Genomic DNA, 16,905 nt, shown 5'->3' on the forward strand with positions numbered 1-16,905 from the left:
TTTATAAAACTTTGTTGTTTACAGCTATCTTGTATTTATTCTTTATAAGGTATAGATTAACACACTTTGGTTAAACAAGGTTTATTGGTCAGAGGTAAAATACTTTGGGTACAAACCCAAACAGATGCACATCTTGGGTCGGTAAAACCAAACAGGTACACATCTTGGGTCGGTAAAACCAAACAGGTACACATCTTGGGTAAAAGGTAAAACCAAACAGGTACACATCTTGGGTAAAATGTAAAACCAAACAGGTACACATCTTGGGTAAAAGGTAAAACCAAACAGGTACACATCTTGGGTAAAAGGTGAAAAAGTTACTAGGTTCAAGACAAATTGTTTAAACTCTCTCATCCTGCCAGTGTATTCTTCCTTCGGGTGAAATAAAATATTCTGCAAAGTGATCCCGTATTCTCGAAACAGTGGCAGAACTTCTATACGTTTGGTTGCTATAATCAGCCAAGGTGGTTTCTGCAGAGTGGTCCTCAATGGAAAGCTGTTCCTTGGATATAACATAATTGTGTAGGACAACACACGCTTTCACTACCTCATCCACAGTGTCTGTCTTCAAGTTAATGGATGTCAGGAGAACTCTCCATTTGGCGGTTAAGATCCCAAACGCACACTCCACCATTCTCCGTGCACATGTGAGTCGGTAGTTGAAAATTCTTTTAGTATTGTTTAAACCACGGCTGGAGTAGGGTTTCAAAAGATGTTCTGAAAGCTGAAAAGCTTAATCTCCAACAGAAACAAAAGGCATTGGTGGCTCAGAGGTTTGAGGCAGTGGTCTAGGGGGGGGGGGGGGGGGGGCGGGAATTGAAAGGTTTGTCCATACAAATGCCGTCCCATAGAAGACAGTTTGAAAACTTGAGAATCATTAGAGCGGCCATATGCCCCAATATCCACCGCTACAAATTTGTAATCCACATCGGTGATGGCCATCAGCACGATGGAAAAGTACTTTTTATAGTTGAAAAACTGAGATCCAGAACCAGCCGGATTCACGATACGGATGTGTTTCCCATCCACCGCGCCCAAGCAATTGGGAAACTGACACACTTCCTGGAATCTGTCAGCAACTTCCAACCATGTCTGCATTGTGGGATGTGGAATGAATTAGTCGTGCAGAGAGTCCCACACAGCACGGCAAGTGTGCCTCACTATTCCAGATATGGTTGAAATGCCCAGTCTGAACTGAAAATGTAGTGAAGACAGGGATTCACCAGTTGCTAGGAATCTGTGAACAAAAGCAAGGCAGAAATTACTGCAAATTCAAAATATCAATCAATGAAAGTGCACTACAAGAGTAGATCCAAAAAGAATGCTTACCGAAGAGTGACCATCAGACGCTCAGCCGGTGTAATGGAGAATCTGCAATAAGTATCACTCCTTCTTATTAGATGTTCAACTCGCTCCACCAATACATCAAAGTTCTCAGCTTTCATCCGCACATAGCTGAAAAACTTGTCAGGGTCTCCTCGTAGCTCCATGTATAAAGTAGAAAAGACTCCCCGCGTCATTCTCTGTGCCATGATGGGGTGGATCCACAAACGGCGTCGGCGCAGACGCATGACACGCTGTCTCTCTCGCTCCTTCTCAATAACAATTGCTTTCAATCGATTCGCCTCCACGATGAAATCCACGTTGTTCTGCAGAATCTTCGCAATAATGCCGTCCATCTTGCTCTGTATCTTGCTCCTCTCCAACCTGTCACAGATGGGCTGTAGGAACACTGTATATATAGTTTTCAGCGGGACAATCACCTTTTTAGCCTTTCAGGGGGCGTTTCTAGAATCCGGATCCGTCAAAAACCGGATGGAAAACCGGACGAAACGGATGACAACCTGATGAAACGGATCCGGTTTCTCGCCGGATCCAGACACCTGATCCGGCTGAAAAACGGATCCGTCTCATCCGTTTTTTACAAAATAAGCCTGATCCGGCACTGCGGCACGACACCGGAACCGGCATGCGGCAAAAAACCTGATGTGTGAAAGCAGCCTTATAGGTGGGTTAAACTTGCAAAATCGGGACTGTATAAAATACTTATTTTCCCAATTGTAGCAACCAACTTCTGTTTTATTTTATTTTTTTTAATGATCCTTTATTTGCCACGTATATATTCACACCTGTGAGTGTGGTTTTTTTTAGCGCAGTACTATGATCTTTCTTTCAATGCTTGTATATTAAGCACACACAGTCTTGTTTTGGAGCTGCAAGTATCGGAGACGAGGGAAAAGGCCTTTCCAAGCCTATAACATGATGGTGTATTAATCATGGAGAGGGACCTGTGCTCTAGACTTGCTTTGTGTGTGATGTGGATGTAAGAAGAGGCTTGTGTGCACGCTCTGTGTATTACCTTGTCCTCTCTTGAAGGAAACTGGTTTACTGAATTCTGAGGGGACTTGGTGACATTAATGGCTGTGTTTTATGCAGCCCCAGTTATTATGAAGTGCATCCCAGATCATAAAATGCAAGTACAGAGCAGGCGGCCAGTGGGGTTTCTCTCCCTTGAAGATAATAGCAGTCAACATGAAAAGAAAAGGGCAGAGGTTATATTACCGCTATCTGATTGGTTGCTGATGTTCCGCAATGACATTTCTACACTTTGATCAGAAACTCTAAATAATCCATGAAGAAGAAACAGGTTATTTACGGAAAATGAGCACTGGAAAAACTGGAAATCCAGGGTATACAAAATGTAATTATAGTAGATAGGATACAGTATATCCAGTACTTTACATACAGTGTGTGCAATCACAATGCTCTATATGCAGTGAGTGAGTGTGATTGTAGTACTCTGCATACAGTGAGTGTGATGATAGAACTCTACATACAGTGAGTGCAATCATAGTGCTCTAGGCAGCGACCCAGGAAAGTTCAAAGGAAACGTATTTAATGTCCAAAACTCACAAAAATGAACAGCACATGGTATCCTCCTGATCGCAGCCGGGCATCATAGCAGTCCGTATCCGAAACCGGTTGCCAAGGGCGACTGCACCACTGTGTCATGCTGAGGGGTGCAAGCGTTCGCTGCTCTTGGCTCTGTGTTACCTCACACTACCTGGATCTTGCAGAGCCACCCGCTCTGCCTCTTGCAAACAAACACTGACACACCCAAACCCTTTTCTGCAGGGTTTTAAAATGAGATCTGTGGCCATGGACCACTTCTAAGGGTATGTGTCCACGTTCAGGATTGCATCAGTATTTGTAAGCCAAAACCAGGAGTGGAACAATTAGAGGAAAAGTGTAATAGAAACATATAATAATAATAATCTTTATTTTTATATAGCGCTAACATATTCCGCAGCGCTTTACAGATTCCACACATTATCATCACTGTCCCCGATGGGGCTCACAATCTAAATTCCCTATCAGTATGTCTTTGGAATGTGGGAGGAAACCAGAGTGCCCGGAGGAAACCCACGCAAACACAGAGAGAACATACAAACTCTTTGCAGATGTTGTCCTTAGTGGCGTTTGAACCCAGGACTCCAGCGCTGCAAGGCTGCAGTGCTAACCACTGCGCCACCGTGCCGCCCGTATGCTCCACTTTTGCATTTATCACCCACTCCTGGTTTTGGCTTACAAATATTGATGAAAAATACTGACCAAATCCTGATGCAATCCTGAACGTGGACACATACCCTTAGACCCGGCTGGAGGGAGAGAACTGCCCCACTACCATCCTATAGTTCACTCCAAAAATAAAAGCCCATGCCGGGTTTTCTTAAATCTGCCTTGGGCAAATACACTTTTATTCTGCATTGCAACCACAGTTATACCTGTGACTGCAATGCACTCCAGCGGTCTTAATACGCTTCTATGCACATCCTTGGGGATGCGTAGCGTCCCTCGCATATAATACCCGTCGCTGCCTCACACTACATACCTTGAGTGTGATCGTAGTACTCTACATACGATGCGGGTGATGATAGTACTCTACATACAGTGCGTGCAATCATATTGCTCTACATACAGAGAGTGTGACTATAGGACCATAGTACTTTACATACAGCGAGTGTGATTATAGTGCTCTACATACTGTGAGTGTGACCATAGTGCTCTACATACAGAAAGTGTGATCATAGTACGCTACATACAGTGACTGTGATCATAGTGCGCTACGTACAGTGAGTGTGATGATAGTGTTCTACATACAGTGAGCGTGGTCATAGTACTTTACTTTAAGTGAGTATGATCATAGTGCTGTACATACAGTGAGTGTGACCATAGTACTCTACATACAGTGAGTGTGATTATAGTACTTTACATACAGTGTGTGCAATCAAAGTGCTCAACATACAGTGAGTGTGATCATAGTCAGGGCTGATGTTAGGGGTAGGCAGACCAGGCAGCTGCCTAGGGCCCCTGCTCCACCAGGGGCCCCCAGCCAGTGGCATGCCGCTAATAGCGGCACACCACACAGCTACTATGGGGCCCCTGAGTAAGAGGAGCCCGGTGCCACCCCAACTCCCCCCCGCATCGCGCATTCAACTTATCAGTTGAAAGCAGTGATGGCGGAGAGAGCATCAGGTGACACTCCCTCTCCTATCACTCCCCCTCTACCTCTGACTCAGCAGCGTCTGCCAGCAGTGAAGCTGATCAGACGAGCTGCAGAAGCCAGAGGGCGGGGAAGGAGGAGAGGTAAGTATTGTGTGTGAGTGTGTGTGTATGCATGCATTATAGTGTGTGCATGCATGCATTATAGTGTGTGTGTAACTGTGTGTATGCATGCATTATACTGTGTGTGTATGCATTCTAGTGTGTGTTTGTGTGACTGTGTGTGTATGCATGCATTATAGTGTGTGTGACTGTGTATGCATGCATTATAGTGTGTGACTGTGTGTATGCATGCATTATAGTGTGTGTGTGACTGTGTGTATGCAATGCATGCATTATAGTTTGTGTGTCACTGTGTGTATGCATGCATTATAGTGTGTGTGACTGTGTATGTGTGTATGGGGCCCATTATATATGGAGCATTATATGGGGCCAGTCATATATGGAGCAATATATGGGGCCCATCATATGCTATATGGAGCATTATATGGGGCTCATTATACTGTATGGAGCAATATATGAGGCTCGGCTCATTATTCTGTATGGAGCACTATGTGCTACCCATAATACTGTATGGAGCAATATATGGGGCTCATTATTCTGTATGGAGCACTATGTGGTGCCCATAATACTGTATGGTGCTATATATGGGGCTCATTATTCTGTATGGAGCACTATGTGGTGCCCATAATACTGTACGGTGCAATATGTGGGGCTCAATATTCTGTATGGAGCACTATGTGGTGCCCATAATACTGTATGGAGCAATATATGGGGCTCATTATTCTGTATGGAGATCTATGTGGTGCTCATAATACTGTATGGTGCAATATATGGGGCTCATTATTCTGTATGGAGCACTATATGGGGCCCATAATACTGCATGGTGCAATATATGGGGCTCATTATTCTGTACTAGATGGTGGCCCGATTCTAACGCATCGGGTATTCTAGAATATGCATGTCCAAGTAGTATATAGCACAGCCACGTAGTATATTGCACAGTCCACATAGTATATAGCACAGCCACGTAGTATATTGCCCAGCCACGTAGTATATTGCCCAGCCACGTAGTATATTGCCCATCCACGTAGTATATTGGGCAGTTACGTAGTATATTGCCCAGTCACATAGTATATTGCCCAGCCATGTAGTATATTGCCCAGCCACGTAGTATATTGGGCAGTTACGTAGTATATTGCCCAGTCATTTAGTATTTTGCCCAGCCACATAGTATATTGCCCAGCCACGTAGTATATTGGGCAGTTACGTAGTATATTGCCCAGTGACGTAGTATACTGCCCAGCCACGTAGTATATTGGGCAGTTACGTAGCATATTGCCCAGTGACGTAGTATATTGCCCAGCCATGTAGTATATTGCCCAGCCACGTAGTATATTGCCCAGCCACGTAGTATACAGCACAGAGCCACGTAGTATATTGCCCAGCCACGTAGTATATTGCCCAGCCACTTAGTATACAGCACAGAGCCACGTAGTATATTGCCCAGCCACGTAATATATTGCCCAGTCACGTAGTATATTGCCCAGCCACGTAGTATATAGCACAGCCCATGTAGTATATTGCCCAGCCACGTAGTATATAGCACAGCCCATGTAGTATATTGCCCAGCCACGTAGTATATTGCCCATCCCATGTAGTATATTGCACAGCCCACGTTGTATATGCAATGTGGGCATCATATCCCTGTTAAAAAAAAAGAAATAAAATAAAAAATAGTTATATACTCACCTTCCGGAGCCCCCGGTTCCAAGCGAAGCGGTTACCGACGCTGCTCGTGCGCTCCGGTCTCAAGAGTGCATTGCGGTCTCGCGAGATGATGACGTAGCGGTCTCGCGAGACCGCTACGTCATCTGTTATGATCCGGTGGTAGGATCTCAAAACTGACCTGACACATATGACCAGAATATAGGACAAGTTCTGGGAGGTGGAAGCTATACTGACCGCAATCCTGATCCTATCCACAAACACTAAAGGCAGCCGTGGAGCGTTCCTAAAATCCTAGACGCCTCGTTCACAGCCTGAGAAACTGACTACCCCTAGAGAGAAAGCAAAGACCTCACTTGCCTCAGAGAAATAACCCCAAAGTTTTAGTCAGCCCCCCACAAATAATAACGGTGAGTTAAGGGGAAAAGACAAACGTAGAAATGAAATAGGTTTAGCAAATGAGGCCCGCTAACACTAGATAGACTGAAAATAGATAGGAGTCTGTGCGGTCAGTACAAAAACTATCAAAAATAAACCACGCAGAGAATACAAGAACCCCCACACCGACTCACGATGTGAGGGGCGCACTCTGCACCCCAGAACTAACCAGCAAGCGAAAAAATCACATATAAGCAAGCTGGGCTGAACTCATCAAATACAGAGAAACGTTTTCAAGGAAATAATGAGCAAAATGAACAAACAAACTTAACTTCTCCAGCAGGAGACTGGTCACAAGGAATATTCAGGAGCTCTCAGAAACAGGACTGAATACACCGACAGCAGGCAACAAATGAAGGGCCAGGTGAATTAAATAGGCCCAGCATAGCAGGAAATGAAGCAGCTGAGCCCAGCCATATCGCTAAAGGCCACCAGAGGGAGCCCCAGAACAAACTCACACAGTACCGCTCATGACCACAGGAGGGAGCCCGAGAACGGAATTCACAACAGTACCCCCCCTTGAGAAGGGGTCACCGAACCGTCACCAGAGCTCCCAGGCCGATCAGGACGAGCCGAATGAAAGGCAAGAACCAAATCGGCCGCATGGACATCGGAGGCGACAACCCAGGAATTATCCTCCTGACCATAGCCTTTCCATTTAACTAAGTACTGAAGCTTCCATCTCGAAATACGAGAATCCAAGATCTTCTCCACCACATACTCCAACTCCCCCTCGACCAAGACTGGAGCAGGAGGATCAACAGAAGGGACCACAGGCACCACGTATCTCCGCAACAATGACCTATGGAACACATTATGAATGGCAAACGATGTTCGGAGGTCCCACCGAAATGACACAGGGTTGAGGATTTCCAAAATCTTATAAGGACCGATGAAACGAGGCTTGAACTTAGGAGAGGAAACCTTCATCGGGACATAACGAGAAGACAACCATACCAAATCCCCCACACAAAGTCGGGGACCCACACAGCGACGGCGGTTAGCAAAGCGCTGAGCCTTCTCCTGGGACAACGTCAAATTGTCCACCACATGGTTCCAAATCTGCTGCAACCTATCCACCACAGAATCCACCCCAGGACAGTCAGAGGGCTCAACCTGACCCGAGGAAAAATGAGGATGAAACCCAGCATTGCAAAAGAACGGTGAAACCAAAGTAGCAGAACTAGCCCGATTATTGAGGGCGAACTTAGCCAATGGCAGAAAAGTCACCCAATCATCCTGATCAGCAGAAACAAAACATCTCAAATAAGTTTCCAAGGTCTGATTAGTTCGTTCGGTTTGGCCATTTGTCTGAGGATGGAAGGCCGATGAAAAAGACAATTCAATGTCCATCTTAGCACAAAAGGACCGCCAAAATCTGGACACAAACTGGGATCCTCTGTCAGACACCATGTTCTCCGGAATACCATGTAAACGAACCACATTCTGAAAAAATAGTGGCACCAAATCGGAGGAGGAAGGCAGCTTAGGCAAGGGTACCAAATGGACCATTTTAGAAAAACGATCACAAACCACCCAGATGACAGACATCCTCTGAGAAACAGGAAGATCCGAAATAAAATCCATGGAAATATGCGTCCAAGGCCTCTTCGGGACAGGCAAAGGCAAAAGCAATCCACTGGCACGAGAACAGCAAGGCTTAGCCCGAGCACAAATCCCACAGGACTGCACAAAGGAACGCACATCCCGCGACAAGGAAGGCCACCAAAAGGACCTCGCCACCAAATCCCTGGTTCCAAAAATCCCAGGATGACCCGCCAACACTGAAGAATGAACCTCGGAAATAACTCTACTGGTCCATCTGTCCGGGACAAACAGTCTCTCCGGAGGACAACGGTCAGGTCTATTGGCCTGAAACTCCTGCAACACCCGTCGCAGATCAGGAGAGATGGCAGACAAAATCACCCCCTCTTTGAGGACACCAGTCGGTTCAGAAACTTCCGGGGAGTCAGGTACAAAACTCCTAGAAAGGGCATCAGCCTTCACGTTTTTCGAACCCGGAAGATATGAAACCACGAAATCGAAACGAGAGAAAAACAGTGACCATCGAGCCTGTCTCAGATTCAACCGTTTGGCAGACTCGAGATAAGTCAAATTCTTGTGATCAGTCAAGACCACCACATGATGCTTGGCTCCCTCAAGCCATTGTCGCCACTCCTCAAATGCCCACTTCATTGCCAACAACTCACAATTACCGACATCATAATTCCGCTCGGCAGGCGAAAACTTTCTTGAAAAGAGAGCACATGGTCTCATCACAGAGCCATCAGAGCTTCTCTGCGACAAGACAGCCCCTGCTCCAATCTCAGAAGCATCAACCTCGACCTGAAAGGGAAGAGAGACATCGGGCTGGCGCAAGACAGGAGCCGAAGAAAATCGACGTTTCAGCTCCTGAAAGGCCTCCACGGCCGCAGGAGACCAATTCGTCACATCAGAACCCTTCTTGGTCAAATCCGTCAAAGGCTTAACCACGCCAGAAAAATTATTGATGAAGCGACGGTAAAAATTAGCAAAACCCAAGAACTTCTGAAGACTCTTCACAGATGTAGGTTGAGTCCAGTCATGAATAGCCTGGACCTTGACTGGATCCATCTCAATAGTAGAAGGAGAAAAAATAAAGCCCAAAAAGGAAATTTTCTGGACTCCGAAGAGACATTTAGAGCCCTTCACAAACAAGGCATTGGCACGCAGGACCTGAAATACCATCCTGACCTGCTTCACATGAGACTCCCAATCATCAGAAAAGACCAAAATATCATCCAGGTACACAATCATAAATCTATCCAGATACTCTCGGAAGATGTCGTGCATGAAGGACTGAAACACAGAGGGGGCATTAGAAAGCCCAAAAGGCATCACCAAGTACTCAAAATGGCCTTCGGGCGTATTAAATGCTGTTTTCCATTCATCGCCCTGCTTTATGCGCACAAGATTATACGCTCCTCGAAGATCTATCTTGGTGAACCAACTGGCCCCCCTAATCCGGGCAAACAGATCGGACAACAGTGGCAAGGGGTACTGAAATTTGACCGTGATGTTATTTAGAAGGCGATAATCTATACAGGGTCTCAGAGAACCATCCTTCTTGGCCACAAAAAAGAACCCCGCACCCAAAGGGGACGAGGACGGGCGAATATGCCCCTTCTCCAAGGACTCCTTTATATAACTCCGCATAGCGGCATGTTCTGGTACAGATAAATTAAAAAGTCGTCCCTTAGGGAACTTACTACCAGGAATCAGATTTATAGCACAATCACAATGCCTATGAGGAGGTAGGACACTGGATTTGGGCTCATCAAATACATCCTGGTAGTCCGACAAAAATTCAGGGACTTCAGAAGGAGTAGAAGAAGCAATTGACACCAAAGGAGCATCGCCATGAATTCCCTGGCAACCCCAACTTGACACAGACATAGCTTTCCAATCCAAGACTGGATTATGAGCCTGCAGCCATGGCAGACCCAACACGACAACATCATGCAAATTATGTAGCACAAGAAAGCGAATCACCTCCTGATGTGCAGGAGCCATGCACATGGTCACTTGAGTCCAGTACTGAGGTTTATTCTTGGCCAATGGCGTAGCATCAATTCCCTTTAGTGGGATAGGGAATTGTAAAGGCTCCAAGATAAAACCACAGCGCCTGGCAAATGACAAATCCATCAAATTCAGGGCGGCACCTGAATCCACAAAAGCCATAACTGAGTAGGATGACAGAGAGCAAATCAAAGTAACAGACAAAATGAATTTAGGTTGTACAGTACCAATGGTGACAGACTTGGCAAACCTTTTTGTGCGCTTAGAACACTCTGAGATAACATGAGCAGAATCACCACAGTAAAAGCACAACCCATTCTGACGTCTGTGGTTTTGCCATTCAACTCTGGTCAGAATCCTGTCGCATTGCATAGGCTCAGGTTTCTGCTCAGAAAATACCGCCAGATGGTGCACAGGTTTGCGCTCCCGCAAACGCCGATCAATCTGAATGGCCAAAGACATTGACTCATTCAGACCCGCAGGCGTTGAGAACCCCACCATAACATCTTTAAGGGCTTCAGAAAGACCCTTTCTGAAAATCGCCGCCAGGGCGCACTCATTCCATTGAGTGAGCACAGACCACTTCCTAAACTTCTGACAATAAACCTCTGCTTCATCTTGACCTTGAGAGAGAGCCAGCAAAACCTTCTCTGCTTGGTCTACCAGATTTGGTTCCTCATAAAGCACTCCAAGCGCCAGAAAAAACGCATCCACATTTAGCAATGCAGGATCTCCTGGCGCCAGAGAGAATGCCCAATCTTGAGGGTCACCACGTAACAAAGAAATAACAATTTTAACTTGCTGAACAGAGTCACCAGAGGAGCGAGGTCTCAGAGAAAGGAATAACTTACAATTATTCTTAAAGTTCAAAAACCTAGATCTATCTCCAGAGAATAACTCAGGAATTGGTATTTTAGGCTCTGACATAGGACTGCGGACTACATAATCCTGAATGCCCTGTACCCTTGCAGAGAGATGATCCACACTAGAGGACAGACTCTGAATGTCCATATCTGCAGCTGAATTCTGAACCACCCAGAGATTAAGGGGAGGAGAGAAGCTAAACACAGTGCAGAAAAAAAAAAAAAAAATGACTTCAGGATTTCTCTTCTCCCTCTTCTGCTGCATTAACACTTTGTGGCCTGCTGTACTGTTATGATCCGGTGGTAGGATCTCAAAACTGACCTGACACATATGACCAGAATATAGGACAAGTTCTGGGAGGTGGAAGCTATACTGACCGCAATCCTGATCCTATCCACAAACACTAAAGGCAGCCGTGGAGCGTTCCTAAAATCCTAGACGCCTCGTTCACAGCCTGAGAAACTGACTACCCCTAGAGAGAAAGCAAAGACCTCACTTGCCTCAGAGAAATAACCCCAAAGTTTTAGTCAGCCCCCCACAAATAATAACGGTGAGTTAAGGGGAAAAGACAAACGTAGAAATGAAATAGGTTTAGCAAATGAGGCCCGCTAACACTAGATAGACTGAAAATAGATAGGAGTCTGTGCGGTCAGTACAAAAACTATCAAAAATAAACCACGCAGAGAATACAAGAACCCCCACACCGACTCACGATGTGAGGGGCGCACTCTGCACCCCAGAACTAACCAGCAAGCGAAAAAAATCACATATAAGCAAGCTGGGCTGAACTCATCAAATACAGAGAAACGTTTTCAAGGAAATAATGAGCAAAATGAACAAACAAACTTAACTTCTCCAGCAGGAGACTGGTCACAAGGAATATTCAGGAGCTCTCAGAAACAGGACTGAATACACCGACAGCAGGCAACAAATGAAGGGCCAGGTGAATTAAATAGGCCCAGCATAGCAGGAAATGAAGCAGCTGAGCCCAGCCATATCGCTAAAGGCCACCAGAGGGAGCCCCAGAACAAACTCACACAGTACCGCTCATGACCACAGGAGGGAGCCTGAAAACGGAATTCACAACAGTCATCATCTCGCGAGATCGCAGCATGGATCGGTTACCGGAGCGTCACGAGCGGGAAAGGCCTGTTGTCGATCCGGGGGCCGACGGACGGTGAGTATATAACAATTTTTTTATTTTTTTTATTATTTTTAACATTAAATCGTTTTACTATTCATGCTGCATAGGCAGCATGAATAGTAAAAAGTTGGTCACACAGGGTTAATAGCAGAGGTAACGGATTGCATTACACCGCGGCATAACGCGGTCTGTTACCGCTGCCATTAACCATGTGTGAGGGCAGACTGGAGGGGAGTACGGAGCGGGCACTGACTGCGGGGAGGAAGGAGCGGCCATTTTTCTGCCGGACTGTGCCCGTCACTGATTGGTCGTGGCTGTTTTGCCACGACCAATCAGCGACTTGGATTACATGACAGACAGAGGCCGCGACCAATGAATATCCGTGACAGACAGACATACAGAAGGACGGAAGTGACCCTTAGACAATTATATAGTAGATGGAGCACTATGTGGTGCTCATAATACTGTATTGTGCAATATATGGAGCTCATTATTCTGTATGGAGCACTATATGGGGCCCATAATACTGTATGGTGCAATATATAGGGCTCATTATTTTGTATGGAGCACTATATGGGACTCATACTGCATGGAGCACTATATGGGGCTCATTATTCTGTATGGAACAATATATGGGGCTCATTATTCTGTATGGAGCAATATATGGGGCTCATTATTCTGTATGCAGCATTATATGGGGCTCATTATACTGTATGGAGCAGTATATGGGGCTCATTATTCTGTATGGAGCAGTATATGGGGCCCATTATCCTGTATGGAACACTATATGGAGGTCATTATTCTGTATGGAGCACTATATGGGACCCATTATTCTGTATGGAACAATATATGGAGGTCATTATTCTGTATGGAGCACTATATTGAGCTCATTATTTTGTATGGAGCAATATATGGGGCCCATTATTCTGCATGCAGCAATATAAGGGGCCCATTATCCTGTATGGAGCATTATATGGTGCTCATTATTCTTTATAGAGCAATATAAGGGGCTCATTATTCTATATGGAGCAATATATGGGGTTCATTATTCTGTTAGGAGCAATATATGGGACTCATTATTCTGTATGGAGCAATATATTGGGCTCATTCTTCTGTATGGAGCACTATATGGGACTCATTATACTGTATGGAGCACTATATGGGGCTCATTATTCTGTATGGAGCAATATGTGAGGCTCATTATTCTGTATGGAGCAATATATGGGGCTCATTATTCTGTATGCAGCATTATATGGGGCTCATTATACTGTATGGAGCAGTATATGGGGCTCATTATTCTGTATGGAGAAATATATGGGGCTCATTATCCTGTATGGAGCACTATATGGGGCTCATAATCCTGTATGGAGCAATACATGGGGCTCATTTTTCTGTATGAAACAATATGTAGAGCTCATTATTGTGTATGGAGCAATATATGGGGCCCATTATCCTGTATGGAGTACTATATGGGGCTATCCAGTATGGAGCACTATATGGGGCTCATTATCCTGTATGAAGCATTATATGGGGCTCATTATCCTGTATGGAGCACTATATGGGGCTCATTATTCTGTATGGAGCACTATACGGGGCTCATTATAATGTATGAAGCAATATATAGAGCTCATTATGTATGGAGCAATATATGGGGCTCATTATTCTGTATGGAGCATTATATGGGGCTCATTATTCTGTATGGAGCACTATGTGGTGTCCATAATACTGTATGGAGGACTATACTGTCCGGTTTATGAGCTATTGATATCACTCATGTAATATAAGAAGTGAGTGAAATCTTTGGCATTGTACTATACCTATATTTCTATGCCTTATCTGTGATCATGAATTATGTGTTAAAGGGGCCACTGAGACTCTTTCGCCCTCGCCCCATGAAAACCTGGTGCCAACCTTGATCATACTGCTCTACAAATAACGAATGTTAACAAAAGAAAATTCTGTAGCATTATTCAAAATACTTGTTACGAGCCTATACATGCTATGATGCAGCAGGTGATAGGGTACTGAGTAATTTATTGAAATATATTGAGAATGGAAATTATTATCATGACATGACACCTATAGAAAACCACACAAATACTCAATACCTCAGACTTACACAAAACACTAATTATAACATAGTGATTTGTTAGCAATAGATTATATTTCCTGTACAACTGTAAAAATTATACAATATGATAAATATATCTGTAAATGTAAAAAATATGTTATTTCTCAATTTTAGAGGCACATTTGCATCTCTGTAAGTCAAAGAAACATCATTTTGAAACATTTGCTACTGATTTACTAGAATATGGCCATTTTTGTATTTTAGGTAAAAGTCTTAATTTTGTCATTTTCGGCATAGGCTCCTGAATGGGTCATGACAACCTTTACTAGGACTTGAGCGTATCAGCGGACTTCAAGAAGACCCTCTTTGGCTGTACAGGTCAACTTGGACCAGGTGAATATTACATTGGAGATGAGGCCGTCGCCTTTACCGTAGCAAATGTTTTATTGTTCAATTTTCACTTATTAAAGTAAATATATAAAACTCGAATATTTTTTATATAATTAGTAGAAATTTGTATTGTTCTCTTTTAAAATTATAATTTAGGCACAAATTTTGTGAAAGGGTTTTTAGATTTTTTAGCATTCCTGAGAATAAGGATTTGCAAAGCCCGAACTGATTGGAACATAGATCGAGCACACGCACCTAAACTTTATTCATTCTCTATGGGACTGATGACTATAGCTTTATACAGTGCTCTGCTATCTTCAACAGTACCCTAGAGAATGAATGGCATGAAGATGCCATTGAGCCCCATTCGAAGGATAAATGGCATCGGACCGCTATTCATAAGGGATAACTTTAAAACTTAAAAACCTTTAAGCACGTACCATTGGGCTAAGGTTTCTAAGATCCAAAAGACAGTTTATATATTTCAAAAAGTTGAATTATTAAAGTATAACAACACACACATTATATCCACCCCCATACTCCACATATATTTTAAAATGTGTAGTAAGACTACTTGTAAACCCCTTAAGCCCCGAGGGTGGTTTGCACGTTAATGACCGGGCCAATTTTTACAATTCTGAACACTGTCCCTTTATGAGGTTATAACTCTGGAACGCTTCAACAGATCTTAGCGATTCTGACACTGTTTTCTCATGACATATTGTACTTCATGATAGTGGTAAAATTTCTTCGATATAACTTGCGTTTATTTGTGAAAAAAAACGGAAATTTGGCAAAAATTTTGAAAATTGCGCAATTTTCCAACTTTGAATTTTTATGCCCTTAAATCACAGAGATATGTCACGCAAAATACTTAATAAATAACATTTCCCACATGTCTACTTTACATCAGCACAATTTTGGAAACAAATTTTTTTTTTCTTAGGGAGTTATAAGGGTTAAAAGTTGACCAGAAATTTCTCATTTTTACAACACCATTTTTTTTTAGGGACCACTCATTTGAAGTCATTTTGAGGGGTCTATATGATAGAAAATACCCAAGTGTGACACCATTCTAAAAACTGCACCCCTCAAGGTGCTCAAAACCACATTCAAGAAGTTTATTAACCCTTCAGGTGTTTCACAGGAATTTTTGGAATGTTTAAATAAAAATGAACATTTAACTTTTTTTCACACAAAATTTATTTCAGCTCCAATTTGTTTTATTTTACCAAGGGTAACAGGAGAAAATGGACCCCAAAAGTTGTTGTACAATTTGTCCTGAGTAAGCTGATACCCCATATGTGGGGGTAAACCAGTGTTTGGATGCATGGCAGAGCTCGGAAGGAAAGGAGCGCCATTTTACTTTTCAATGCAGAGCCGTAAAAATAAAAAATCATATTTTTTCACAAAAATGATCTTTTCGCCCCCAATTTTTTATTTTCCCAAGAGTAAGAGAAGAAATTGGATGCCAAAAGTTGTTGTGCAATTTGTCCTGAGCACGATGATACCCTATATGTGGGTGTAAAGCACTGTTTGGGTGCATGGCAGAGCTCGGAAGGGAAGGAGCGCCATTTGACTTTTCAATGCAAAATTGACTAGAGTTGAGATGGGATGCCATGTTGCGTTTGGAGAGCCCCTGATGTGCCTAAACATTGAAACCCCCCACAAGTGACACCATTTTGGAAAGTAGACCCCTTAAGGAACTTATATAGATGTGTGGTGAGCACTTTGACCCAACAAGTGCTTCACAGAAGTTTATAATGCAGAGCCGTAAAAATAAAAAATCATATTTTTTCACAAAAATGATATTTTCGCCCCCAATTTTTTATTTTCCCAAGGGTAAGAGAAGAAATTGGACCGCAATAGTTGTTGTGCAATTTGTCCTGAGTACGCTGATACCCCATATGTGGGGGTAAACGACTTTGGGCGCATGGCGGAGCTCGGAAGGGAAGGAGCGCCATTTTACTTTTCAATGTAAAATTGACTGGAATTGAGATGGGACACCATGTCGCGTTTGGAGAGCCCCTGATGTGCCTAAACATTAAAAACCCCCACAAGTGACACCATTTTGGAAAGTAGACCCCCTAAGGAACTTATCTAGATATGTTTTGAGAGCTTTGAACCCCCAAGTGTTTCACTACAGTTT

General features: G+C 43.7%; 1 protein-coding gene and 1 long non-coding RNA gene across 2 annotated transcripts in view; one reads left to right on the top strand and one right to left on the bottom strand.

The window, feature by feature from the left end:
- Positions 1-15,587, top strand: part of LOC143807220 (uncharacterized) — an 852,709-nt gene extending 837,122 nt beyond the window's left edge. Inside the window, exon 5 of the long non-coding RNA XR_013221675.1 lies at positions 14,631-15,587. This is a non-coding gene — a long non-coding RNA (uncharacterized LOC143807220). The remainder of the gene's footprint in view (positions 1-14,630) is intronic.
- On the bottom strand, positions 1,050-1,716 carry LOC143809756 (uncharacterized). Its single transcript, XM_077292775.1, has 2 exons — positions 1,330-1,716; positions 1,050-1,237 (listed from the first exon to the last, which is right to left on the bottom strand). Exons 1-2 carry the CDS (start codon positions 1,677-1,679, stop codon positions 1,117-1,119), a joined length of 471 nt encoding a protein of 156 aa, XP_077148890.1. The 5' UTR covers positions 1,680-1,716; the 3' UTR covers positions 1,050-1,116.
- Positions 15,588-16,905: the final 1,318 nt, after the last annotated feature.

The sequence above is a fragment of the Ranitomeya variabilis genome, chromosome 2 (genome assembly GCF_051348905.1).
Source record: "Ranitomeya variabilis isolate aRanVar5 chromosome 2, aRanVar5.hap1, whole genome shotgun sequence".
Classification (NCBI taxonomy): Eukaryota; Metazoa; Chordata; class Amphibia; order Anura; family Dendrobatidae; genus Ranitomeya; species Ranitomeya variabilis.